The 27,531-nt window shown below is 36.5% G+C and overlaps 1 protein-coding gene across 1 annotated transcript in view; it reads right to left on the bottom strand.

The window, feature by feature from the left end:
• The window catches only part of DCP1B (decapping mRNA 1B), a 47,206-nt gene extending 19,688 nt beyond the window's left edge, over positions 1-27,518 (bottom strand). Inside the window, 5 exon segments of the mRNA XM_009706591.1 lie at positions 1-14; positions 2,211-2,277; positions 24,230-24,357; positions 26,679-26,719; positions 27,510-27,518. The exon segment at positions 1-14 is cut by the window's left edge and continues 155 nt beyond it. Of these exon segments, the coding sequence (XP_009704893.1) occupies positions 1-14; positions 2,211-2,277; positions 24,230-24,357; positions 26,679-26,719; positions 27,510-27,518 (259 nt within the window).
• Between the last annotated feature and the right edge of the window lie 13 nt (positions 27,519-27,531).

Below are 27,531 nucleotides of genomic sequence, written 5' to 3'. Positions count from 1 at the left end.
CCTGCTGAGTTAGGCTGAAAGTTGGAGGTGAGAGAAGAATATACAAGACAAAAATCAGATAAAATATAAAAAGTCTAACCACAACTACTTTACAATAATTAATCAAAACTCAAACATTTTCATTTTTCCTCCATCTACATTTAAACATGTGTAAAAAAATCTCTATTAAAAGATCTATATTAAACCATAATTTGACCAGGCGTGAGATTCATTTTCTGCAATCTTCAATATGCTAGGCCATAAACTAAAATTTCCAGAACTCAGTCAATTTCTATACTGAGAAGGAGTAAGGAATTTATAGTGTTATTCAGTTCTGTTGGTGGTGGAGGATGGCAAACACCCACAGATCAGTCATTAACTACTAGTAAATGACCAATTTCCTGCCCCAGGTGTTTTATTATTATTGTAGAATGCTGAGAATTAAAACACATAGCCAGCTGGCTGAGCAACAGGGTATTTTTTATCTATATGAAACACTGCTATTATAAACCACTACGCATGGTTTACAATTGCATGAATCCTCTGAAAACTAGTTTTTATTGTAGTAAATTACCAGTTTGAGAGTACCTAATCACCACCAACTGGAACTTGAGCTAGTTAACTAAAATTAGTTGTCAAAAACTTGGGCTTCCTAGGGTTCATTGCTTATTTCTGTAAATTCATCCCCATCAATTATTTCTTGGGTCACAACTGACTCATTTTAGAGCTGTAGCATATACAGCAAAACCAACAAAAAACCCTAAACAAACCCCCACCATTGTCACAGTCTGTGTTTCACAATGTTTTGTCACTGCAAAATGAAAAGCAGCAGGTATTACTTTAAGAAGAGATATAGAGGAAACACGACTACTTTCCCATCCAGTATTTTATAACAAATCCTATCTGGAACACAGTGGTAGAAGAGTTAAATCACTTTGCTATGGATCGAGATGTGCAAGGATGCGCCTTGTTTGGACTTGTACTGCAGGGAACACAAATGGGCTTTTGGGTACTTGGTAACTTTGGCAATCAAAATTGTTGTCGCTTCCTCAGCATGCTTCTGGCTACAGAAGCTGTTAAGACTGGGACAGATGATCTGAAAAGGAGAGATTCACACGTCTGACAGTGCCTTTGCGTTGCGCTCTGTTAGTACCTAATGCTGTCAGCTTGACTGTATCCACCTCCCATGGCTTTTCTTGGGATGACAAAGACCTGGCTCTACATCAGCCTTCCTCCTTCCTCCTGTCCCTTAAAAGAATTGTGACACAATGATATGTCCAACCCTCTATACTGCAGGCAACGGGTATATCCAATCTCTGCCTGTTCCTATTGGGCCTCTTTACTATATCCTCAACATTATAGCTCTAAAAAAATTTACGTTGTATATGTTGATAAAATCTTTAAGACTTCAGCTCCTTCCTCCTCCAAACAAACATGAAAACCTGCAGAATATAGTCATAAGAAAGGGATCATTGCAAACAAGCCCATCATTAGGCCAACCAGAGGGTAGAACAGAACGAGCCCTGTCCATCCTGGACACGTGAAGAAAGCAGTGACAGTGAAAAATCTATCCATGATATTATTAAATTAAAATACAGCTGAGAATATAGTTCTCTTCGAAATTTTAATCTCTGACTTGATTGCAAAATTAAAGATTGTATAACATGTATAAAATAATACTATTATGTACATAAAAGTAATTAAATCAAAGCTAATTAAAATCTTGCTTTATATTCCAAAACCAAAGTGAATTTTGTACATATTGCTAAAAAATGAGGAAGCAGGAATTCAGCCATGATGTAGATAAAAAACACAGAAACTGTATTATTACAGTATGCCTTCACGATAGCCTACACTTACATTGATATAAGAAAAAAAAAGGTAACACCAACATTAAAAAAGAAAATCTCCCCAAACTGAAAAATATATTAAAACCCCAAAGAATGCAATTCTTCAAAACAGATCTCTGCGTCATCAGGAAATAAATCAGATGAATTGTTACACTCTGACATAGCTGGAAAGTTGCACAGCAAATTATGAAAAAGTATTGCAATACAGTGACTTATTTCTGGTTATACAAAATGCAGGCGTGACAACTTTACTTGCAACAAAGTCTATAAATACAGGTTTAAAGTAGAAAGTTATGACTATCCTAGTAATATAATGTGCATGTATGTACAGAAATACATACATTAAAAAAGCACAAGAAGTCTTGTGTACCCATCACTTACTTTTTCATGAGCTCTGCAATTCTTTGGCATTCTTCCTTATCATAAAACCAAATCCCATATATGGACACTGTAAATGCACATCAAACACAAACTATGAGCATCTTCTCAAACAGTAATTCTACCTGGTAGATATTTAAAAGTGACCTGTAAAGGAATTTTAAAATTTATTTCTGTCTTACATTTTCTCCATCTATAAACATAAGAATGACACCTCAGATCCTCCAAAATCAGAAAAGATCAAAGGCATATCTCTAAGAATGCAAATTACAAGCTCTTGAACCTTCAATAAAGGCAGAGGTATTTGACCCTTTTCTTCAGAACACTAAACTGGAGGTTTTTTCTTCAACACCTTTTCCTCTGTAATTTTTTTCAGTTGCCATATCATAGCCATTAGACTCCAGTGGCTAGTATACTGCAGGTAGTATTGCACACATATGTAAGCAAACAAGATCTGTTTAGTTTTCAACAACGTTCGAGTCTATCTTACATATCATCAAAGTTGTTAAAGTAGTATGAACGCACCTCCGCCTCCCTGTAGATTTCCTATAATGCTGCCCATTATTTTCACCACCAAAGAAGTAATTACCTGTAGCCAACCTGAGGATTAGAAAATCTATATCTAAGTTCAGACCTCCACTAAAGTAAGTGCCTGCAGCTTTGTTCAGCAATGACAGATTTAAGTTTACTACTAGTTCAAGATTCTCAAACATACACACCGCTAATGAAACCATCATGATGGTAATAGCCATAATGGAATTGTAGTTAGTGCAGGTTCCACAATCATCATAAACAGGGAGCTTTTTTTCCACTCACAACCACGTTATATAGCTCTGGTAAGATAGCCTGGGAATAAACCTGTCTCAAAACAATTGGTCCACATTTGTCAGGGTAACGGTCCTAGCTTTAACCTCAGGCACAAATCTGCTGTGAGAAGAAGGGAGAAGCACTTAAAGGTTTAACATGGATCTTCCCCTCTCTACCACCACAACCTTGTGTAACATTCATGTTCCCTTTACATGACATGGTAGCAAATAGGTAGCGGCTGTTTCTTCTCCCTTCTCCCTCCTGCCATCCTTCCCCCCCCCTGCCATACTGCAGACAAGAGTATTCCCTTAATCTTAGTAAGAAGTGGCAATTCCTAACGTCTTCAAACATAGTAGGAGCTAGATTTTATTTGAAATGAAAATAAATTGATTGATTATCTGTTTAAAAACAACTGCAACACTGACCCTGATCATGTAGTATTTCCTTATATTAGCAGAATCCAAAAGCAATCACTCCTTCAGTTCCATAAAGCCAAAACCATGGCATACGAAGTGCAAGTTGGCTTTGTTAATGTTCAGAAAGAAAATGAATGTACAGCTGTTTCTAAGACACAAGCGTAATACTTATCTCCATTCCTCCTCAAATTTTCAGCCATGTGTTGTCTTCTATATAGCTAAAAATGGTTCAATTGCTTAATACAGCATGCTGGTGAAAAGCCTAAAAAAACCCACAAACCAATAGCCATCCTGTAGACATCCAATAAATAACTTTTAAAAGACGTACAGTCCTTTTTATGATTAACTTTTGAAAACTGTGATGATGATTTCTATTATTCACGTAAAAAAGGGAAGTAACATAATACCGGCCAGTGGTTCTACAAATGTGCAATCTAAGAGCTGACCTGAACTGCACAAATAACCTGTTTTGTAACACAGACATTAATATTAAAATATGCATTTAAAATAGACATTAATATTCTAACATGTTCTCATAAGTATCCAATAGTAAACTGCACACCTGTAGAAAAGTGTGTGAATGATTCACAGGGTTCCAAAACACTGATCTATTATGCAGAACTACACATCCTTCTGATCAAACACATTTGAAAACTTGTCCATATTACAAGCAATCTTATATTCTTCAATGCAACAACACAGCAAGTAGACCGAAAACCCCTGACAGGTCAAATTTGTTTTCATCAAGATTCTTCTTTGTTATAAAAGAATCTCCAATGCAGAAGAGTATTGACGAAACTCTGGCCATCTGCTCCATCTCCCCAATTTATTTTTAAGTCTGTCACAGCTGGTGGCATCACTGATATGCAAGACAGGCTGAACAGCTTCACCTTTCGGCCAATTGATCAAACATGTCCTAGACTATTTATGAATATCTGATAAATTTGAAAGCTGACAGTCCCATGGAAATACTGCAGTGCTTCTGGCCCTTAAAAGTTGAAAGACTGGAATCAACAGCAGAAGCAAGCTAGCTTACCTCAACTCACTGACAAACATCAGCAAACTATCTGATTCCCAGTATAAAAGACCATTTCAGATTTTACAGAACTACAACTAATATTTTAAAATACAATTCAAACAAATGCACACCCATTTCAGATCACAGAATAAGGACACTAATTACTGCCTGTCCCACCAGACCAAACGACCACCCAACAATATATCACATCTTTACTGAAGCTTTGGGTATTGCAGATCCAGAGACCTTTAGCTTAGACGTTAGCCGAGCTTCAAACTCACCCACTCACACTTACTGTCTCACCTCAGTTAAACGGTACTTTCAACCCAGACTAGGAAGAATAGCTGAAAGCAAGCTAAGACCAAAACCCAACATCCTCTGAGCTTACAGCTCACCATTCAAGTGGTGAAATCTTTCAGAAGTGGACAGTCCTCTTCTTCTTCCTTCCACGCTTGTCCCATCTGTCCGGAACAGATGAACACTTCAGAAATACACTGAGAAATAATCACACATCTGCTCCATTTGTTGTGGCACAACATACTCCGAGCTCTTTCATGCATGGGAGAATGATGTACCAGTGAGAAGGCAGTAACTTGGTGGAAATCTGTGATATCAAGTATCCAAAGTACACTACCATATGTTTTCATATTGGGTGCTCATCACCTGGAGTAACCATGGTGTAAATTCATACTACAGTAGTATATTCTGCTATAATCTACATTTAAGGAAACAAAAATGTAAACAATAGTATTAAAAATGTGTATTAATGGCTATCTTCTTGATTAATGATGAACACAAAATGGCAAAAAAAAAGAAGTATGTGTATGACAACACATAAAAACCCAGGACCAGCAAAAGAATCTAAGATGATTACAAACTGTAACTGTCAAGTTAGGAATATGGTACGCTCTACACTAATACAAACTAAATACACATACAATACAAATTTCACTATAAGCTTTCTACCAGCATGAAAACACTCCACATCTTATCAGGATTAAATCTAACAGATTACTTTTACCTGCCTTCCATCTCTATCAGACTGTTTTGACAAAAAGAAAATTCTGATCCAAGTATCATCTGTAGAGTGGTAATTTCACTAAAATGTTCACATGTTAAAAATGAATCACTGAACAGCAGAGGCACAAAGCAAATTCTTCTGCTGCCACACAAAAGAGGAAATATTAAGTCACTTTTAGGCCCAGCTTCAGCTATAAAGTTATCCAAGATGAGATTATTGTAAAAAATGGAAAAACCAAATTAAAGTCAAGCATCTTCTGCTAACCAAGTGAGCCAGTTACATGAAAAGCAGCTAACAAAAGCCCAATAAAGAGAGCTACTTTTATACTGACAAGGCAGTACACATCTATTCATCCACTTTCAACAGTTCCAAAGTCATTTACTAAAAGAAATGAAATTTAGTAATGAATTGATCACATTAAAGGGAAAAAAAAAGCACCAAACTTATAATGTTGTTAACAAGATTACACAAAACTAGAAGGATATAATGCAGCTATTAAATCAATCAAAGATACAATTAATATTGAATGGGAATAAGCTAAGTAAATTACTCAATCTAATTGAAATTGTTAAATGTTAAGGGATATCAGTCTTTGGAAGTTTTAGAATTTGAAAAAGGTAGGTTACTCATAAATCAAAACTGAAAAATTTTAACAAAATCTGTAAAGCTCCTTTAATATAGATCAGTGATTGAATTTCAGGAAGGATACTATTTAAGTTTTAAATCACGACTTCAGAACCAATTCTACAGCTTCCGCCTTACAATTTTCATTTTTTTGGCTACGGATTTCTCCTGTCCTCACAAACACTAGAGCACTCGATACTATTTATAAGCAGAAGCTGACAGCTGCTATCTACCAGAATTATAGATGGCAATTTCTAAACTCTCAAAATCTGAAACATTTAAACATTTATTTATTTATTTATGATGGTGAGGAATTTCTTATCAACTTTCATAATTCATGCTAAGCATCCTATTAAAAAGGAAGGCATTTCTCTAGGATTATTTATTTTACTCTTCATTTGTCTAGTTTCAACTTCCAGCTATTAGATTTTTGTCTTCTGGATAGATGTTTCCATTATCAAAGTTTTGACCTGAAACACATTATTTTTAAGCTATTGCTCCACAAACTGCATACAATATTTAAACTTGGTAAAAATAAATACAGAAATATCATAACTACTGACTGGAGACTTCCCCTGTACCTAGAAACTGTTTTACAGTTTCTGGTATTAAAAATAAATAAATAAAAAAAATTATTCTTCAGCTTCCATATTTTATTCTTGATATTATTATTATTAAGGTACTCTATTCCTTACACATGGCCTAGACACTTGCTCCTGAATATGTAAATCCACACTTGGCTGTATTAAAAGGCAGTTTCTCTATGCACATCTCACAATGCAGCCAGACACATTGATGTGGGTCATGTTCTCTCTTTGCTATCTACCATTCATGTAATACTTGACTATTCAGCAAACTGTCAATGCTTGAATTTCTTTTTCTAGTACTTTTTAGAATGCTGCGCCTCCATTTTGCAGGACCTAACAAAAAACGAACCAAAGTGGGTTATATCCACAATAATAATTCTTAATCTATGAGTTCTTAACTTTAAACATGAATTAAAGCATATTATGTTAATTTTGTGCTCTTCTACTCCAATGCAAATGTGATCCCTTTGTCCATCATACTGCCTTTACAATTACGATACAAGCGTATGATGTTCCCTTCCACTTTGCTCAGGCTCAAGTAGTGAAGGAGGCTTGCCTGTTGAAGCTCTACAGCATAAAGCAAGAGAGGACTTCAATAAAGGAAAGAAGATATAAAAAACCTGAATCTAAGGCAGCTGCATGCTATTTTGGAACGCCAAATTCCATCTCTGATGCTGCCCCAGGGATATTATGCAATGATATGTAAGTTGTGAAATGTCATCTTAAGTGGCTGTCACCGATTGTGTACATTTCGTTTCCCAGTGCTTGATTTGAGGTCCTAGACCTGGGTGTAAGATTTGAGTGCATGACCTGAAAAAACACCAGCGACTTATAATCACAACAGAAGTCTGTAAGAAGTATTTTTGAACATAAGAATGATAAATATATTGGAGAAATTACGCCCAAGTAACTTAGACACCCTGCATTTAATTGATCTCTGTAATTTTAACTACCTTAGGATCCCAATTTGTAAAACAGGAAGAATACTTCTATCTGAGCAAGGTACAACAGTTCAGCTTACTCAGGAGTTAACAGCTATTATACTGATTAGTATCACAGAAAACAACAACAAGAAGAAAGGAATTAATAGTTCTGTCCCTAGTACAGAACTTCAGTGGTATGTAACAAAGCAAGAGACCCACATATCAGTAATGAGGAAAAAACAGAATACTGATTAGCTGCTCTCTACATGAACTCCATTCAGACTATTTGATAGTAAAGTATTAGAAAGTAAAGTCCTTATTGCAAAAGAAGATGATCACATAATTTAAAATTCCATAAGCAAAAAAGAGAAATTGCCCAAGCAGCCTTTATTTTGGTATTTGCTAGTTTAGGAGCCTTAAAGTTCTTTTCATTCTTTATAGCCTTAAAGTTCTTTCAAAGACAACATTTTGCTTAGCTACTTAGGTATTTAAAAACAAAACACTAGAAAATAAATAAATTTAATTCTATTATACCATATTGGTAGTGATGTGGCTCATCAACAAGACCGGAACTTCTTGCTTCTCTACGTTGTGTAAAGCAGCACAAAACAAAATATATATAAACCAAATGTATTTGGTTCTAAATAATGGAAATCCAGCTTAGATATATCCTGTTATTTATGAAAGTTCTTAGACAGGAATCAAAATTTTTATGTTCCAGGCACAAAAATACCAAGAAACTGTAGCAAGGTAAGTTTTACAAACAACTAAAACCTGTATTTTGATATGAGCTTAACTTAAATTTCTAAAAAGCTGCTGAAAAAAACCCAACGTGTTAAATCATCAGACACTTGTTCTTTCATTTAAAGGTTGATAAAGCTCCTGATTCACTTACTTGGGAAACTTTTAATATAGATAGGGAAAAAGATGACTTGGTATTTCCATTATTTCAAACACTTAAAACATTATATATGAACAAGCAGGAAAAAAAGCCAGTTATTAAAGGGAAAAGAATCCTGTCCAGAGACATCTTAATGCAAACTGATGATCCCACACAGAGAGCAAAAAAGCTGTTTTTCAGCTTGATCAGCCAAATTCAAGTGAGGAGGAAACTGTTCAAGCTACTTTCTTAAAAAAAACCCACCCCAAAATATCAAGAAAGTATACAACAAAAACCCCAACAAAATGCAAAAGCCCCTCAAAACCCCTTTCCCCAAAAGCAGATGGTTTGAGAGTAGGCAATGATTGGCAACACTACTGAAGTCAAGAATAAGTTCCTCACCACCGTCTGTTTAATTGTGCCTGGAACTATGCAGTAAAAATCAACACAAGAAACAATTTTGTCTTGATAGAATGGACCCTGAAATATCCCTGCCATCTTCTACCAGTCATGGAAGTTGTGTGACCAATTTGCAGGCTTCCAGATAGAGCCAGCAAATATTTCTGATTTCACGAGGCAAAAAAGGGACAACTGTGATATCAAGGATTGTTTATTAAATCATGTCTGTGGCTCTACTGTGATAGCCTGAATTCAGGCATATTTTTAAACAAAGTTTATCAGAAATTCTTTATGAAAAAAACATCAACTCTGTAGCAGACATAAGCAAGATTGGCTGACTGAAATGTCCCTTAAATAGCCTCAAAGCTAAAGTTATGTTAGTACTGTTGGAAACTTTAAAGCCCATTGATCCATTTATTTCCATAAAGCACAGCAAATGTAAAAGTCCATCAGCAGGTTCTTTACTTTTTGGAAAAGAGCCCACAGGCAAACTGAATTTGCAAGATTTCCCTTAAAATTGCATTCTGTTGATGCTACAAGAAATTTTTAGTCACGACACAGGAATAGCATCTATGTTATGATCCATCTGGCTTAGTGCACTTATTCCCCTCCCCCCCCCACCCCCGATATTCCAGTCACATCCCCTCCCATTGCATCATCAGTTCCAAATAATTTTTAAATCATGATGATGCATGACACTGAAATTAAGGCAGGAAGTCTGTAGATGCCAGACTGTCAATTTCTTAAGTAACAAGTTGTTCTTAATAAATCCTTTACTGTTCTTATTTATAAGTTGTTCTTAAATAACAAGTGGTTCTCATTACTATTTCACAATAGACTTCCGAAATGTCCACATCAGACTGGAGCTCCACTGCCTTTTGTAACGGAAACGATTAAACAGCTTATACACTCCTTGAATGAGACTAAGTGAAGAGGTATTAAGACAAACGGTGGGTTAAAGTACTGTTCCATTTTTGATATAGAAAAATGACAAGACACTGACTTTAGAGAGATAAGTGAAGAAGTCTACAGCAAGGCTAAAAACTAAATCCAAATACCCTGAGTCAACAAAAGCATCCTTCCTGTTAAAAAAATTCCATCAGAGAATGGCTCAGTGGAAAAGAAACATAACTCCTCAACATCTGAAACAATTGCCTGTATTAGCTTACTAGTGCTCTGTATTCTCTGCTAACTTTCTACAGCAAACCATAAAACATGTCTTCAGTGCACTGAAATGAAACCAGACCTGATCTACAGGAATCATCTGAACATAACACAAAAATGCCATTAGACAAATCTAGGCTAAATATATATCCCTAACTTCTATTAGCAGAAAAGCTCACACTAAAATAACACTTTCACAAGTAGAAACCACCCTCTTGATTCTGTCCACATCGCATTGCACCTAGTAGCTAAAAGCAATGAGAACTCTCCTCAATCAAGGAGAGGGGGACAACACTGCCTTTCCCACCTGGAGGCAAAAAACCTTTGCTTTTAAAGAACAGGAAGGAGAGCTGCCTTCACCTTTTCAATTTCCAGCCTTTTTATTTCCATATATTTCCTGCCTTCCACCAGGTTAAGAAAAGCAGCAGCTTCTGTTATGTTCCTTGTGGAGTATCTAGGCTTCTGGTCCTGTGGGATAAGGCCTGCTCTACTGTATGTGACATACACGGTTGGTAGAGGACTCGTCAGGATTCCAACATCATGGTTTTCATTTATAATTTAATCAAATCTAAGAATATGTTCCCAATGATTTTTAAAATGCAGCTCTGAGGTACCTGCCAAAGGTCAAAGTACATCTGTAATTCCAGAGCTACAGTCGAGTTCAAAGCCAAGTTCTTTCCGAAATTCTGCTGACGCCATTTTTCAGTAAAATAGAGAAGGAAAAAAAAGGAAGACTATTTTAACCTCAAATAGGTGTTCAATCACATGTTATTTTATGTTACTTTTTTCCTGAAACCTGATTTTTCACTATTATCAGCCTGATGAGCTGTCACCCCAAATAGTTTAACTGTGACAAAATTATGAACAACTTCAAAAAGGGCTTCATGACGAAAATAAGCAACCTTAACTATAGATGATGTTTCTAATTCTGACTGTTGTGATCTCATCTCTTATTTCTTCATTGCATACCTTCAGATCCTAAGTAACAGAAATACATTTGCAGATCTGGCCTAAGTTCTCAGCCTGCAACAACAAAAGTCTAAGTTGCTTGTGTGTATATATATATATACACACACACTTGTTCTTGTGACAAGTAACACCTAAGAAATACCATAAGATTAACTGAATTAAAAAAACACTTTGTATTTTTCCATTTGTACACTCTGTACATGTCATCATTTTGGAGGCAGGAAATTTCTTCATTTTTTTGACACCATCTCTATTTCTGAAATGGTTAGAAAAAGAACAAAAAAAATCCACGTAGAAGTAGGCAAAGGTAAAGTCAACTACTCTTCCTGAAATTTCAAACTTTTAGTTCATATTTACAGCATATCTTATGTATTTATTTTTATTGATTTGCTACAGTCTGTTAACATGTTATACTCAACATATTAAAAAGTTCTTCTCTGCTACTCTGTACATACGATTTTAAAGATACAATAGAATTTCACAGCACAGAAAGGACTTTCACTCTTCTTGCATAATGACAGGCTAATGGGTTTACTCCAGTTGTGGGTAGGTTCACGCTGTCCTTACAAGCTAAATTTCACTAGATGACTGCACCTTTATCATTCACATATGGCCACTGCATTTTCACATGCTTCAAAACTGAAGGATCATTAAATTTAAAGTATTAAAAAAAATGTTTAAAATATATTTTATGACCTACTTCTTATTGTGAAAGGTGCAATTTTGTAATTTCTTTCAAGAAGATATAAATGCCATCTCTTTAAACTACCTTATTACTTTTTTCTTTTGAATGCTGTAAATATTTTTTTAATTTTTAAAAGATATACAAATACGTTAACTATCGAAGTTAGTGTTCAGATTACTACAAACATTAGCAGTTTACTGACTTTTCTGCCTTCTTGCACACAAGACATTATGTGTGGGTATATGTACAGAGGGAGAAACAGAACGTACTCCTGATATCAAGTTTGTCACCAAGAAAACGCAACTTCAGCAGTAAGCATTTCCTTGTTTTAAACCTGTAATCCAACAGACAAAACCCACAATTAGCAGCTAGACATTTCACAATAGCAGCACTGGGAGGTACCCTGCAATTTTGAATCCTTGAATATAAAATAGATACACATTTAAATTCAAATAAAAATTTTGAATTTCACATTGGGTGATTTTCATTACAGCAATTGTATTATTTCACACAGAAAGTGAAAGTCCATATTTCATTTTGTGTCAGAAGTCAACAGCATTTTACTAGCTCATGCATAATCCTTTAGGAATAACATGTATCAGCACCCATCTTCTGCTTCCTCAGTCTCTCCCCTCCTTCAGCTTTTAACTCTCTCAGTGCAAATTTGAACTTCTACTTTGTTTTCTGTTTCAAAGAGAAATGTACAAAATATTCATGTGAGAGAAACCAGAATAAAAGCAGAAGAGAGATGACAACCAAAAAAAGGAAGCAAAGCACTGCAGGAAAGCATATGATACCTTACATAAAAATCCAATGTTATTTCTCCCCTTTTCTAATCATTATGAAATTTCATGAACCTCTTCATTGAGACATGCTACACATTCCTGTGTAGAGGATTTAACGCTGTATGTTGTTAAGCAAGTAATACTGAAATTTTACAGAAAGGCAGTTTGTTTGACAGGGACAAAAGAATTGGTGGGGCTCATCAAACTGAAAGCCCATATCCCGTCTAAGACAATGAGCAGTACTGGATGATTCACAGGAAGAATCTTCCTAGTCCCTTTATTGTTGACTTCTGACCTGAAGCATGTGTCTTACATCACTTACATTTTTTTTCCCCTGGCTACAGGATCTCTGGTTGTTTTTATTCATATAAATAATATCTCTGCTATGCAAAAGGATTACTGAAACAGGCTCCAAAAGACCTAGGAGGATGTATGTCGAAAATAATGAACCTAGCAGGTAAGACACTTTTTTTTTCCCTAAAGATTGATTTTAAGCAATATATTATGATATTAAATTTTATTAAAGCAAGCTCTGCTTTGCAAAACCTACAACTGGGCTGCAGCCGCAATCATAAAAGCACAGCAGATAGCAAATATTAAGCCCAATGCTGTTACTAGTTTGTAAGCCAGTTAAGACAAAAAAGCAACACTGCATTTGCAGCCTTAGTGGAATTCCACTGGAGCAGTTGCATCGTGTTTCTGTATAGAACACATTCCTTGTCCTTTAAAGGGTATGCTATCTTATACTTGAGAAGGGTTTCTTTCTTTTTTCCACTCGTAATTGAAAAGTATTGTTTACTGCCGATTTAAGGTTTGTTTTGATGAAGACAGAGCTGATGAGGCACTCAAGAGTTTGTATTAAATCAATACTAGACAGAAGTGAGCAGCTTGTATATGCACTGTGGGATAGACTTGCTCACATATTTATCTTCCATGTTTTGAGAGAAGGTTACAAATATTTTGATATATATATACACACATATAAAAGAGTGCAAGTGAGCAAGCTCACATTCCAAGAGAAGTTTTCTGGCTATGTCAGGAGTGAAGTCCACCCCCTACTAGACAAACCTATTTTTTCAAACATAAGAGGATACTATCAGAGAAGTCCGTGCTGATATACAGAAACCAGAGATCGTCATGGCTCGGTAAGGTGATGAGCTGACGGGTGGATGGCGCCCATTATCTTCACTTCTCAATCCAAGTTTTCCTGAAAAACCACAGGGGGAGGAGAAGGCTCCAACTAAGCATAAGGCACAGAGGACAAGACAAGGATTAGGAGTAAAGAGCAAGGAAAGGAAGGATAATGCAAGAGATATTGTAGTGGTTTCAAAGAGCTAGAAAATAGTTTCTAGATTAAAAGACCAAGTTGTCAGTAGTTTAAAGCAACATTCAGGTTTTAATTTCTGTACAAGGCTATTACATAAAATAACTCTGAAGTAAGAAACAATTAACCAAAAGGAATTTACCTTTACTATATATAGAAAATATACTCAGGTTCAGCTGTTTCAACGCTCCTTGGAATTTTAAAAATGTTTCAAGCCTTTGTTCGGCAAGCATATCACCCGCTACCCAGCCACCAGCCAGCGGAACCTGAAATGAAGTATAAGGGGAAGCTGGTGCATGAAACTCAGCTTAACTGCTTCTACATCAAACCTGGAGGTAAGACATTACTCAGTTACGTGCACGCAAACTGTACTGCTATCTACCTGCTGGGATAATATTCCCTTTCTATTTAAATAGAACAGTCTGTATAATGTGTGAAACTACAGTACTCACTTATAGTAATAGCTGGGTATAATGTACTGTGAAGTCCTGTATGTGTGATCACGCTACCACAGCATTTAGATAATTCTGGTAATTCTCAAATCTGAGTAGTTAAGTAGATGGATGACTTCTCTTGGTAATATATTGTCTTTTGACCACCTAATGAACATTGCTTTTCCACCTCCACTTTGACACGAGAGAGAAAAAAAAAGCATGTAAGTGTAAGGAACAAGAAAGAAAAAGTTTTTTTTCTTGTAGACAAAGAGGCTAAGACGTTTAAAACGTACAAAAGCTCAAAATATTAAATGCATGTGTGTGCATGTGAAGGGACTAATCTGAAAAACAGGGTGACACAGGAGATTTCTAAAAAGCAACTAGCTCTTAATTTTCATTTGCAGAGAAATATGTAGGCATTCATGTACATATCTACGCTGATCTGGAAACATCTACCATTTTATGCTATACAAGGAGGTGTGTATGAAGTAGAGGGTATACAGGTAGTCACATGAAAAGAAACTCTTTTTAAAAAAATTATCTGTTCCAACTTGAACTCTTGAGCTTTACTGCATCATATGCCTATCTTATCTTGAAAAGATGTCCGGAATTCCCAGTGCTGGCAGTACAGTCTCAGCAGTAAACGTCCAGACAAGCTAATATGTTGCTTATATGCCGACATCCATAAATGGGAAACAAAGACTGTGTCTAGCAGATATACGCAGTATTATACTCCTTCCATTCTATACAGAAAGCCTTCCATAACTGCAGGATGCTTGATGCATGCTTTTAATTCTAGTCCATATATTTTTCCTACCAACTTGTTTGCCCTGGCAGGGATACGGTTCCACCATACACAAAATAATTACCAGCCATCAAAAAATTACATAGCTTTGTTATCTTAGCTCCTTAGCCTGTTTCTTCTCACATGACATATAGTTTCTCCAACTTTCAGATTGGACTCTATCATTCCACATAACTGAAAACCTATGTTAAGATTACTGCACTTCTTTTTCTTACACTTTTTTTTTTTACCACCTTCATCACACAACATAAATACATCATTAGATCAAAAAGATGGCTGCAGTCCTCATAGTTACAGTTGCAAAAACCCACTTTACGAATGCAAAGCACTCTAAATGGTTTGCTTTGCTCTGCTAAAGAATTCCACAACTGGTACCAAATCCTCAGAGTAGGAAGGGGGAGGAAGAAACAACAAAAATGCCCCTTTAGGAAAGTCTGAATAGAAATCTCTCTGCTGAATTGGGTGTGGTGACAAGAGACATCGTTTTACGCATCAAAACTTGTATCTTAATCTTCAGGCCTTCACAACTGACATGTACAATATCCACTGAAAAACATATATTTAGTTTTAACAAAAATATGAATAATAAGGCAGCCCTGGAAAAAAAAAATTTAGAAATACTTACTAGTACAAACAATTTTGTTTTAAAAACAACAAACAAAAAACAGATATTAGAGTTCCTCCTCTTTTTTTTTTTATTTGAACCCTAATAACCTAAAGCACACAACTACATTTACTCTCCACAATAAGCACTAAAAAGTCCCAAACACTCTCAAGTAGAATCAACCAATACCTGCCAATCTTAGAATCAAATTAATAATTTAGTTTGGTTGGGGTCTCTGTAGTTCATTTAGTCCAGCTTTCTGCTCAAAATAGAGCTAGCTTCAGTAAGATAAGAGTTAGGAGAAGAAGAAATTACGATCAACTACAAGTTACCACAGAAAAGAATATTCTATGGCACTTTTTCAATTTATTTTTTTTCAAGTCATTTGCATATATGCATACTTCTTTACAACAAATTATCTTGTCCCTTTCACTATGTTAAAAATCCACTCCTGCTTCCATAGACTCAAGCAGAGTTTAGTCACAGATTTCAAAACCAGGGGTATCAGGTGGTATACTCTAGAACAAGCAAGCCAACTAACCACTAAACAGCAAGATCATGATTCTCATCTTAAAAATGACCTGCCTTGAGCCAGCACTGCTGCATGTCCATCCACACCCGATTGCAAAACAGCATTTAGTTATGCCATCAAGTTACAATAATATTTATATATCTCAACAGGCAAGCATTAAAGACTTTTAGGCATTCTTGAAAATTAAAATGAGAGACAGAGAGCACAAAAATCTAATATATAAATGTACATATATTATGTTTTTATTTATAAAAATGTAAATCTATATCTATACCATTTCAAAGGGACAGTTTATTATTTTCTTGACATTCTGATGTTCACCATCTTCTAAGCGCATTAAAATCATTAGTAGATTGAAGTATAGACCAGAAAGGAAGAAACTATATGGGAAATGTAGTAGGAAATTAGTAATGCTTTTATATATACTTTTATAAACTGGGCTAAGAACAGATAATTTTTGAGTGTAGGTACAAAGAAGTCAGTAAACTGAGCACTAGACAGTATCTCACAGAAAAAAAAAAAAATTATCACCACTATGCATCTGATAAGTAATTTTCTTCCTGCTCCTATTTAATTGCTGCTTCTCAAGAAAATTTGCACATGACAAACTATAAAATAGTTAAGTTGGACACAAACTGTAAAACAGGTTTCAAAAAAAAAGAGCACTCAACATGACAAAGCTCATGCTGCGACCTTCATTTTTTGGGTTTAGAATGAACTCTTACTACATTTTCAGTATGTATCTTTTAATTTCAAATTTAAAAAAGGAAAATAATATCTATGCTTAATAGTGTTAACATTCCAATGCTCTCAGTAAAACTGAGGTTTCACTTTAAGGTAAATAACATCCAGGGAACATAATCGTGACCTCTGCTGCTGTTCTGTCTTGCTTGATGCATGATGAATTTTTATAGTGCTGATCAAAGGAGAGAAAGTGGAAAGGGAATAAGGGGAAGCAATTTGTTTATTTCGCTGAGACAAAAATGTCTCCAAGGACAGAACCTCAGGTAAGCCACAAGCATTCGTATTCTGAACAAACGGCAACAGTCAGTGCGGGCAGGCTTTTAAAAAAAAAGGTTTTAGCCATATCTGTTTAGCAAACAACAGGCTGCAAAGAACATAGCTCTAATGAGGGTAAGGCCCTTCTGTCAAAATTACTTTGAATTTCTATAATTTGAGCTTTTCACTTTTCAAACACTTGTTCCAAATTCACAAACATTTTTCAAAGAGTTTTAAACTACAGAAATATTTTCTTCAACAAAACATGCAGGTTCAAGCAGGCCAGAATAATAATTTTGCAATCAAACTTAACCTCAAAAAAATTGTTTTTAAGTTACTCAGCTGTGACAAAGACATTGCGTTTTGCTTAATGATGCAGCAACAGAAAGCCATGTAAAATTTCCAAATCAGCAGACCACTGAATTTAGACAAAAATACAAATTGAATGAAATTAAAAACATTTAAAGGTATTTGTTTCAAAATTCAAAAAGACCAATGAGCATTTGGGGAATAATCAATTGAATACACATTTCAATTTACTGTGTTCATCCTCTTTGTTTTTTTGTTATTGGACCAGATACTGTATGTTGGCAGGTAGGAGGCTGATAAATAAGGCTCTCCATTTTAAACTGACATTTTTACTGAAACCAAAAACCAAACAGAAACTCTATTACATTGTAAAAACAAAGCCTGGAATATCTATTTTGCCTGTTTCAATGGAAACAATTGAGGAAGCAGCTGTTTATTGGTCAATATGCAGAAGGTTGAATCTAAATATATATACAAGTAAATTTAACCACCAAATGCTGGTTTCATTCTCAAATGAATCACATTTCAGAAGAAAGAAGAGATTTAAAATACTGAATTACAGAATACATAATAATAATAGTATAGACGAAGAACATGTTTCAGGGTAAAAAAAAGACACTATAGTATCCAAGAGACAACTGTTTTTCATCACATACTCATTTTTACATATCACTCAAATTCTATTACTGTTGTCTCCTGCTTTCCCTTTGGAAGTAAACTTCTAATAGTCTTCAAGCTAAGATGTTCTTTACAAGATAAATGCTACTTCCCGGGTCAGTGGGTTTTCAGAAATGCCTACAGAAGTGGGACACTTGTTATCCATTCAGTATTTTTTAATAGGATGTGTTTACTTAGAAGTGTGAACTGAAATGAGCCACAGTCTCCAAGAAGATGCGTTGTTCTATGTAAGAGGACTCTAGGATGCTGTAACATAGAATTTAAGAATGAAAACTAATAGTTTGAGAAAAACATACACCATTATGTTTTCCTAAGCACTTTACAATCGTGTGCCCCCAAGCATATATTTGGAAAAATTTTCATACGTAAGTAATAATGACCTGGAGGGAAAAAACCCCACAAACAAAACTCAAGACTTATGCTACTTCTTTGGACAGCTAGCAAACTTCCCTCTCCCTCCTGTTCCCATCTCATCTACTGGACATCTTTGCAGTGTGCGAATCCGGGAAAACAATACTAAATTTTCAGCGTTCTGATAGACGTATGGTGGCAGGTTAAACCGGACAACTGAAACTAGTATGAGGTTATGTACGTATCACAGGTGTCCAGGCTGTTTTACCAAAACCAGGCATGTCTGGTCTGCTTTTGTACCACTTCCTGAACTTCTGCAAAAGTTCAAATTCAGTAGAATATGCCACAGCCTACTAGGAAGCTTCATTCAGTTTCAAGTCTAGGAGATGACATGATCAAAGGCCTTGCTACAAATGTGGCACAGAAACAAAAAGTCACTTCTATGCCCAAATAGGTATAGAATCTAGTCAGATACAGAATATTTGTTGATCTGTCACACAACTTCTCTCTCCACTTGCTATAGCACAAAAGCACCCACTTAACCTGTATCAGATCATCATCGTAATTAACATACTAGCTACTATAAGGTAGGATCATGTATTTTTTTCTGGCTGCTGAAATGCTCAATGTGAAACTAGCTCAAAGATAAATAACTTAATATTCACCAAATTCTCTGTGTCCTGTAAACATGAAAAACAGTATTCAGTGATGAAATGATAAATCAGAAATACTCAAGAAATAATTCACTGACCCAGCATACACCCATATACACCTAGTACAATACAAAGTTGGCAGCAGTTGCAAGTAAACTATTATATAGCTCATCAGTGCTAAAAGGAGAAAATGAAGTTATTTTAACCAATAATTTACAGTTATGCTTTTCTTCTGAACTATTTCATATTAATCAGCATCAAGTCTTAAGCAATAGGCTCTAAACATTGGTTTTCACAATATCACCAAAGATGAAGGAAAAAAGTAGTAATTATGCAGCTAAGATTACTCAAACATAGAACTCAAGAAATTTTTTAAAACCCTTAAAATCGTTAGACAATCTAAACAAAACCAGAACTACTGTCTTGCTCTCAGAAAGAAGAGTTAACTACAGTTAACTACATAAGTTTAAAGGTCACATTGAAAATACCTATTTGATCCATAAATCTATTTCTTGGTGGACTAGGATTTCTGCTGTCATTAAAAACTGTAATTTGAGCTTTTCTCCTGGCTGTAAAATTGGTAACCCTAGCTCTAGCCTAACAGATTTCCCAAACTAAACTTTTCCGTGAAGTAGCGGATCAGCGCAAACATTAACTGGCGTGGATCCCAAATGCAGCCTGAAAAGTCATGGGATTAGACTGTAGGTGTCTGCAACACAGTGTTTAGACAGTATTTCAACTTCAGATGACCAAGATCATATGGAACAACAGCAGAAATATGACAACCAATGAAGTAAAAAGTAAAATCAAAATATTCCTTTTCTTATTTTAAGTAGTCATAAAACTTAGATTTATTGTGTATAATTTTGGAAAGCTTTTTCTATTGTAATCATGTATTGGATGCTAAGCAATCTTTACAAAATGATAGCTATAACATGACAAAATGTTGGTGGACTTGTCCAGTACCTTTTGCTGCCAAGAGCATTTGTTTTAGACTGTGTGATACAACCAGCCATAGATATTCAGCTGTACTGAAGTGAAGTTGGTTTCAACAAACATTCAGAATATTGGAAGAAACAAAACACTGAGCAGGACTTCCTTATTCCTCCAAATGTTTGCTTTTGTATTTTTTGGAAATTTACATTGTCACAAAACCCAAATGTAGGTCCTGTTATACGGGAAAGCAACTACACCAATTAGAAAAACAGAAGAAACTCTGCTAGATTTGTTCTATCTTATAAGAAGATATGAAGAAAAATAGAGCAAGAAGTAACCAGGTCAAACAAAAGGTTAGAAAAAGAGAACTTGTTTCCAGATCCTGTTAAGTATTACTGCCAACCTGTCCACTGTTTTGCCAAGTAAACAGCTATTACTGAGTACTCCTTGTTAGTATCTGGAAGCAGGAGATAAAAACAGTATTATAAGATTCAGGCCTAAAAATCCCAGTTTTGGATGAAAACTCCATTTAATAAGAAAGAAGCCTGAAGCCTTAGTTTTGCAAAAATTATAAAGACAAGTTGTATAATAAAGCAAAACACAATGAAAATATTCATATAGAAAATACAAGATGGATATTCAGAATTGTGTTTGGATGAGACCCTAGTGAAAACAGATACTTAATGTTGAGGAGGTTTCTTTATTTTATGTAGCAAAGGCTTTGAAATACACAGTAAGGAAGAAAGGGCTAGAGGCATCTGCATCTCAGTGGAGAAATTACCATGTGAACAATCTGTAAGGACTTAAAGAAAACCTGGAAAAGTCAAATGAGTCGGTAAATAACTTTTCTTCCATGGGTCTGTAATGCCAGTTTGCTCTGGAAACATAGATGTTTCCACAAAAATCTGAGAAAACAACAGTTTTTCCTTTGAAGTACCAAGACCTTCAGTTTTCTTGAAGAACTAATGATTAAGCCTTTGTAAGAGTATTTTAGGAAAATAAATAACTAGGGGTAACATATCCCTATACCTGGAACACATCTGATACAAACTGAAATCCTAAACTGGTAGATTTTTTTAGTAAAGCAAACATGAATCTTCCCTTAGACAACAAAATTCTCAAATTAAATAACAGATACAGATTTATCCATGGTTAGATCAAACAGCTAACCGTGATAAAAATCAGACCCACAGACCCAGGCTGAAGGTGACTTTATAAAACCAGTAGTACACTGGCTGGGGATCTTGTTATTTCTTTTTTTATGGTTGCATTCAAGGGAATGATACAGTAGACTGCCATGAGGTCAAGCAGCTTATCAGATCTTGTGGCTGAGAGATCCTAAACTGAAAGAAAAGTGGTGTTACTTTCATGTTGCCACAGGCAAATTGTCACTCCAGTCAGCAGCTCAGCCCCATACAGGCGCTCGCTCCCTACCCTCAGTGAGACGGGGAGAGAATCAGAAGCACAAAAGTAAGAAGACTCATGGGTTGAGAGTAAAGGTAGTTTCATAGGTAGAGCAAAGCTGTGCATGCAAGCAAAGCAAAACAGGGAATTCATTCACTACTCTCCATTAGTGGGCAAATATTAAGCCATTTCCAGGAAAGCAGGGCTTCATCATGTGTAATGGTTACTTGGCAAGACAAATGCCATAACTCCAAACATCCCCCCTTCTTCATTCTTTGCCCAGCTCTTTTTCGCTGAGCATATTATGTGGTCTGGGGTATCCCTTCAGTCAGTTGGGGTCAGCTGTCCCAGCTGTGTCCCCTCCCAAATTCTTGTGCAACCCCTGCCTACTCATTGGCAGGGCAGTGTGAAAAACAGAGGTGGCCTTGATGCTGTGCACATACAGTTCAGCAGTAACTACCCTAAAAGAAGCATTACCTAGACAGAAGAACCCAGAGAAGAAGCCTCCTACATTTTGCTGTTGCATAATTAGCCAAAAAGCTGCGGACAAGTTACTTGAACATAGGTGCACTGCTCAGAAGCACATGTTAGTACTTATATATGAGAACCTGTCCTGGTTTCAGCTGGGATAGAGTTAGTTTTCTTCCTAGTAGCTGGTATAGTGTTATGCTTTGGCTTTAGTATGAGAATAATATTGATAACACATTGATGTTTTTAGTTGATGCTAAGTAGTATTTATACTCAGTCAAGGATTTTTCAGCTTCTCATGCCCAGCCAGCAAGAAGGCTGGAGGGGCAAAAGATGTTAGGAGGGGACACAGCCAGGACAGCTGACCCAAACTGGCCAAAGGTATATTCCATTCCATATGATGTCATTCCCAGTACATAAACCTGGGGTAGTTGGCTAGGAGGGGCCGATCACTGCTCAGGGATTGCTGCTTGAGCATCATTCAGCAGGTGGTGAGCAACTGCATTGTGCATCACTTGTCTTTTCTTGGGTTTTATTATGTTGTTATATTCCTTTTCATTACAATTACTATCATTATTATATTTTTAAATTACTATTATTGTTAGTATTATATTTTAGTTTAATTATTAAACTGTTCTTTTCTCAACCCATGGGTTTTACTTTTTTTCTGATTCTCCTCCCCATCCCACTGGGAGGGGGAAGGAATGAGCAAGCAGCTGCGTGGTGCTTAGTTGCTGGCTGGGGTTAAACCACGACAGACACTGCAAATCTGAAATTCTGACATCTCTTAGTGAACAAACAGCTTACACTCCCCACAACCCCCAATTTTTCTCCTAATAAAAACCAAACAAATCACAGTTTACATGTAGTAATCAGACTAAAGACTGTCTTACTTCATGTCAGCAAAGAGTTATGACCACTTCTAATTACTCTTTATACCAATTGCCTCAGCAAAATGAAAAATTAATAGGTCAGATTTCAAAATGTAGGTATTAGTATATGCATAAATGAACCTCTAATGTAATTTCAAAATGAGATAAAAAAAGATTACATATACATAGGAAAGACCCTTCAAAATCAGATGGGATAAATAGGTCTCATGGTACTTAAAATCTTAACGTCTGGTCCAGTCTAGGTTACCCTGGAGATGTCTGCATTTCTTTTCAGTTTCTTTGGGAATTTCAATTCTTTGTCAGTCTATCAAATACTCTCAAAAATAGAAGTTTCATTTAGGTTATTTAAAATGTTATTTCTCTATTGTTTCTACCACATGGTGTGCCTGAACAACAGGATTCCCTCTTGATATACTTTCTAACTCCAAATTAGTTTATGAAGTAAAAAGGTCTAGCAGATTATCAAACTGGGCTGCTATGTATGCCACGAACTTCCTCTGCTTTTACTTGATCCAGAGGGAACACTTAGGCATCACAGTTTACATAAAACATTTTTGCAATCTCCTTTTATGTATCAAGCACAAAGTATAGATGGTACTACAGCTCTGCCGTATAACTAGTCATTCTCGTATAATTGCACAGTGTAACAGTCTGTATGTAAATCTGCACATAAAAGTACAGCTTTCTCATGTCTTCCTCTTATTTCTCAGTTTGCGTGACACTTGCCAATTCTTGTATAAAGATCACTATGGAAGATAAACATAGACCCCGAAGTAATAACTTTGTCTTTCATTGGAGTTTCAATTAGGCTCAACACTATGTTGTCAAGAGTTATCCCTAATAGTTGAGAAGTAACCTGCCTTCCAACTTGCTATAAGGGTAGTATTTTGGAGCTGGAGCAGAAGGCAGGGTTTGAATTGGCTGCATTTGTCTGTTTTTATGCAGAAAACCAAGACTACAAATATTACTTCAACCTTCAGTAGATCTGTTTTACGGTGAGACTTCCCAAAAGTGACTGGGGTATATTCAGAACACACACAAAATCTCTGTGAGTCTCTGTGCCCATCACATACACACAATCATAAAAGTCTACTACTTGTCAGTTAAATGAAAAGATTACTGTTAAGCGCATTCTAATACTTTCTTTAGAAGAGTGGCATTTCAGGAAGCACCAAGCAACACTTCTCTTTCAGCATGCCAAAAAGCAAAACATATTCCTTCAATTGTAACTGGTAACCAGCTAGTTTCAGACCTTGAAAGCTGCAGTCTCATCATTTGGACCGCCTTAATCAAAAACAAACTCTGAAAAGGAGCTGGCTTCTTCAGTATTTAACCCCACATATCACATACTTACACCTGGCATTTCTGTACAGTAGAAAAGGGTCCTGCAGCTGGAAATCGAGGTCTTTAGTAATAGGTTCAGTTCGATTTTCCATGCTCAGTCTGTTCATAATTGTGAAACCATGCCTTGGAGAAGCCGATCTGAAAATTACCAAGTAGAAATCACATCAAGTCAAGGAAAAAAAAGAAATTACTAAAATTTCTTTTTTGTGTAGTTCTCCAAAATTGGTTTTTTTTTAATTTCTAAGAGATACTTCAAAAATCTAATTTTGTTGCCAAGGAAATAACAATTAACTCTTGCAGTGTTTCACACAATCCTTTTAATTATGTCAAAACCCTGCATTAGGTATGAGAAATAACAGAGGCACCATTGGTCTCACAATAGCTACAGAGAGTGTGCCACATCTGCGATACTACCATTTGAGGTCCAATGGTTTAGTCACAGCATAATCATATCTGCATGTCCAGTTTTCACTTCAAGTTGTAAGGCCTACAACTTCTGAACAGGCATGATGTTTCAAAATGCCACTTTGTCACAGACCATCAGCATCATGTTATCCAACCACCACCATCTACCCTGCGGCTGGGGGCTTAGACTAGATGATCTTTAAAGGTGCCTTCCTACCCAAACCGTCCTATGATTCTATGACTGTAAATCATTATGCTCATTCATGGGGGATATACATCAAGTCACTTAGATAACTTTTATTAATGTGAGCCGTTAAACGTATGACGATCCTGACAGGAGATACTACTTTCAAGCCAAGTATGACAATAAAGGAAAAAACAATGGCTAAACATTTGGAAAAAGCACCAGCTCTGGTAATTGCTGGTGTGTGGATTTCTCAATGAAATCCAAAGCACAGGAACCTGCATTACAGGATTGGAGTCAACAGAAAATTAAACAAAAGTGGAACCCTTAACAACAACCCTTGTTTGCAACAGTCAGAACTTCACTTAAAACAAACAAACAGTCCACTACCACTGGTGTTAACTCAGTTGGAAGTCTGATTTTTTGACTGTTCCTCAGAGTTCACAAAGATGATATAGGTGATAAATAAGTCACCTCAAATGGTCACAATACTTTACATTGTCACAACAGTAATAAGAAGCAACAAAGGCAACACCAGCGGTCTCCAGCCTACAATCTCCTGGCAACGTCTTTTTCACAGGACTTTATGACTTTGTTCAAAGCCACAGAAAATTAAAGTTAAAACGTATAGGGAGGGCAATGTATGATGTTACTCCCAGCTCACAACCAGTTCCATGCTGTTGCCTATAGGGCAGCCAGGGTAACAATCTCTGCTGCAAATGGAAACTTATACGGTTGGACTTGATGATCTTTGAGGTCTCTTCCAACCATAATGATTCTATGATTCCTCGGGCAATAAAAAGAATGGTGAAAGATCACAGATGCTAGAAGTGCCAGGTCACATGTTGTCAGTTCTGGAGTTTTAAAACCAACATACCAGAGAAATACTACTTCTGTTTTGCAGTACGCAACTAGCCACCTCCACCTACTGCTAGCACAACTAAGGGTCAGCTCTTTCCTCTTATGGTGGTAATTATAACATCATCTTACCTCCACTTATCTGAAAGCAGCTTAGAAAAATTACTGATTATGATTTCCACTGCTGATACAAAAGAGCTCAAAAAGACTAAAACCAGCATGCCCACTTCACACAAAGCTCAGTCTCTTGGGCCCCTCTGTCACTTCACACATACATGTCTCGCCTTCTCAAAACAATCTCTTGCTTTCTCAGCTCTCCTACCAGATCCTCATCAACATAAATGTTGAAGAAAGTTTCTGCTTTGGTGTCCCATCCCAGCAGCTACTCCAAGATCTGCTTACTGTAACATTTTCTAATTTTAACAATAGTCATATGGAAATGCCAGGACACTAACTTGGAAACTCAAACATAGGGTAGGCTTCACAACAGATTTAACATACATACTAGAATAAATGATGTAATCGACGCTCTGAAAAGCCACAACCAGAGCTGCTGCTAAAAGCAAGCATTAAAACCATTCAAAATGTTGGATGAAACATGCATGAAAAATTAAGAATCAGACACAAGTGGTATGAAAGTTCCGTAAGTAGGGGAATACTACTTCATAAATTGTAACTTTCCCTTACTTTAAGGAATGTCATTATTTATTTAAATATTTGGGGTTTGTTCAGACACCTTTTAAACTGCAAATCCTATGTCCTATTTAAAACAACACAAGATTTCTATGGTTTACCCATGCTGAGTTTAAATCACATTTGGAAGTCGTAGCCAAATACAAGGTGATGTCTCCTTCCCAGTGTTTTCTTCCCCAGATTTGCTTCTGCCTATTTCAGTTTCTTTTCACCCTTGAACAAGGAGGAGCATTTTACTTCATTCAGTCATACTCCATCCCAGCCAGCTTTTCCATATCCACAGGTTTCACCTGCAGACATTAAAACATTACATCCTCACCTTGTGTAAACAAACAGCGTTCCCTCCACGTCAGTCTTTTCCTGAAGAAAAGGAAAGTTAAGAAAGTTGAAATCAGGGCAGTATTTAGCTAGCCATCAGTGAGCGCACTTTTATCTCTGTTTTACCAACACCACCAGTTACACCTCTCTCACCTAAGCCATGAAAAAAATAACTAAACCCAACTTCATCGGCTGGCAGCGAGGGCCTACAGCTAGCACAGGTCACTGTGCAGCTGACTCAAGTTTTATGACACGATATGAAATGGCTAAAGGCTCAACACCATGCAACTAAACACCATGCTGGATTAACTCTCTGCTATGCCCAAGGGTGACACACAGGCTAGATTCAGGGAGAGGATTTTCCAAACTGTATCGTCCCAATGCTTGGGACGGGTAAGGGGGAAAACACACAAAAGGCAGATTGCTCATGCTCTTCAAGCACAGGCCCTAAGCCCCACCATTACAGCAAAGGAAGAACCACCTGCAAATAGCCAGAATGTTAAATTACCAAAAGAGTCCCCAAGTTAATTAATTTTTTAAATCTTAAATAGTCTTTTTAGCATGTGTAACTCCAACACTCTTTTGTACATGTTTTGGTTCTGTTATAGATGTTTGAATGGTAGAGGAGCCCCCAAGGCCCATGCCCTGGGTTAAACCCAGACTCCGACAGCCCTGTAAGCCCTCCAAAACCCACTTCCTAGGCACCACAAGGCTTCCCACAGTCCCCAGAGCCAGGCACAACCCCTCAAACAGCTTGATAAGCACAGGGAGCACCCCAGGACACCCGCCCGGGCCAAGGCCCCCAGCTGAGCCCTCACAACCATCCTCGCACCTCAGTCATGGCGGCACCCGCC

The sequence above is a fragment of the Cariama cristata genome, unplaced genomic scaffold, assembly GCF_000690535.1.
Source record: "Cariama cristata isolate BGI_N322 unplaced genomic scaffold, ASM69053v1 scaffold13888, whole genome shotgun sequence".
NCBI classification, from domain to species: domain Eukaryota; kingdom Metazoa; phylum Chordata; class Aves; order Cariamiformes; family Cariamidae; genus Cariama; species Cariama cristata.
The sequence above is the reverse complement of the archived record's forward strand: the minus strand, read 5'-3'. Positions and strand labels throughout refer to the sequence as shown.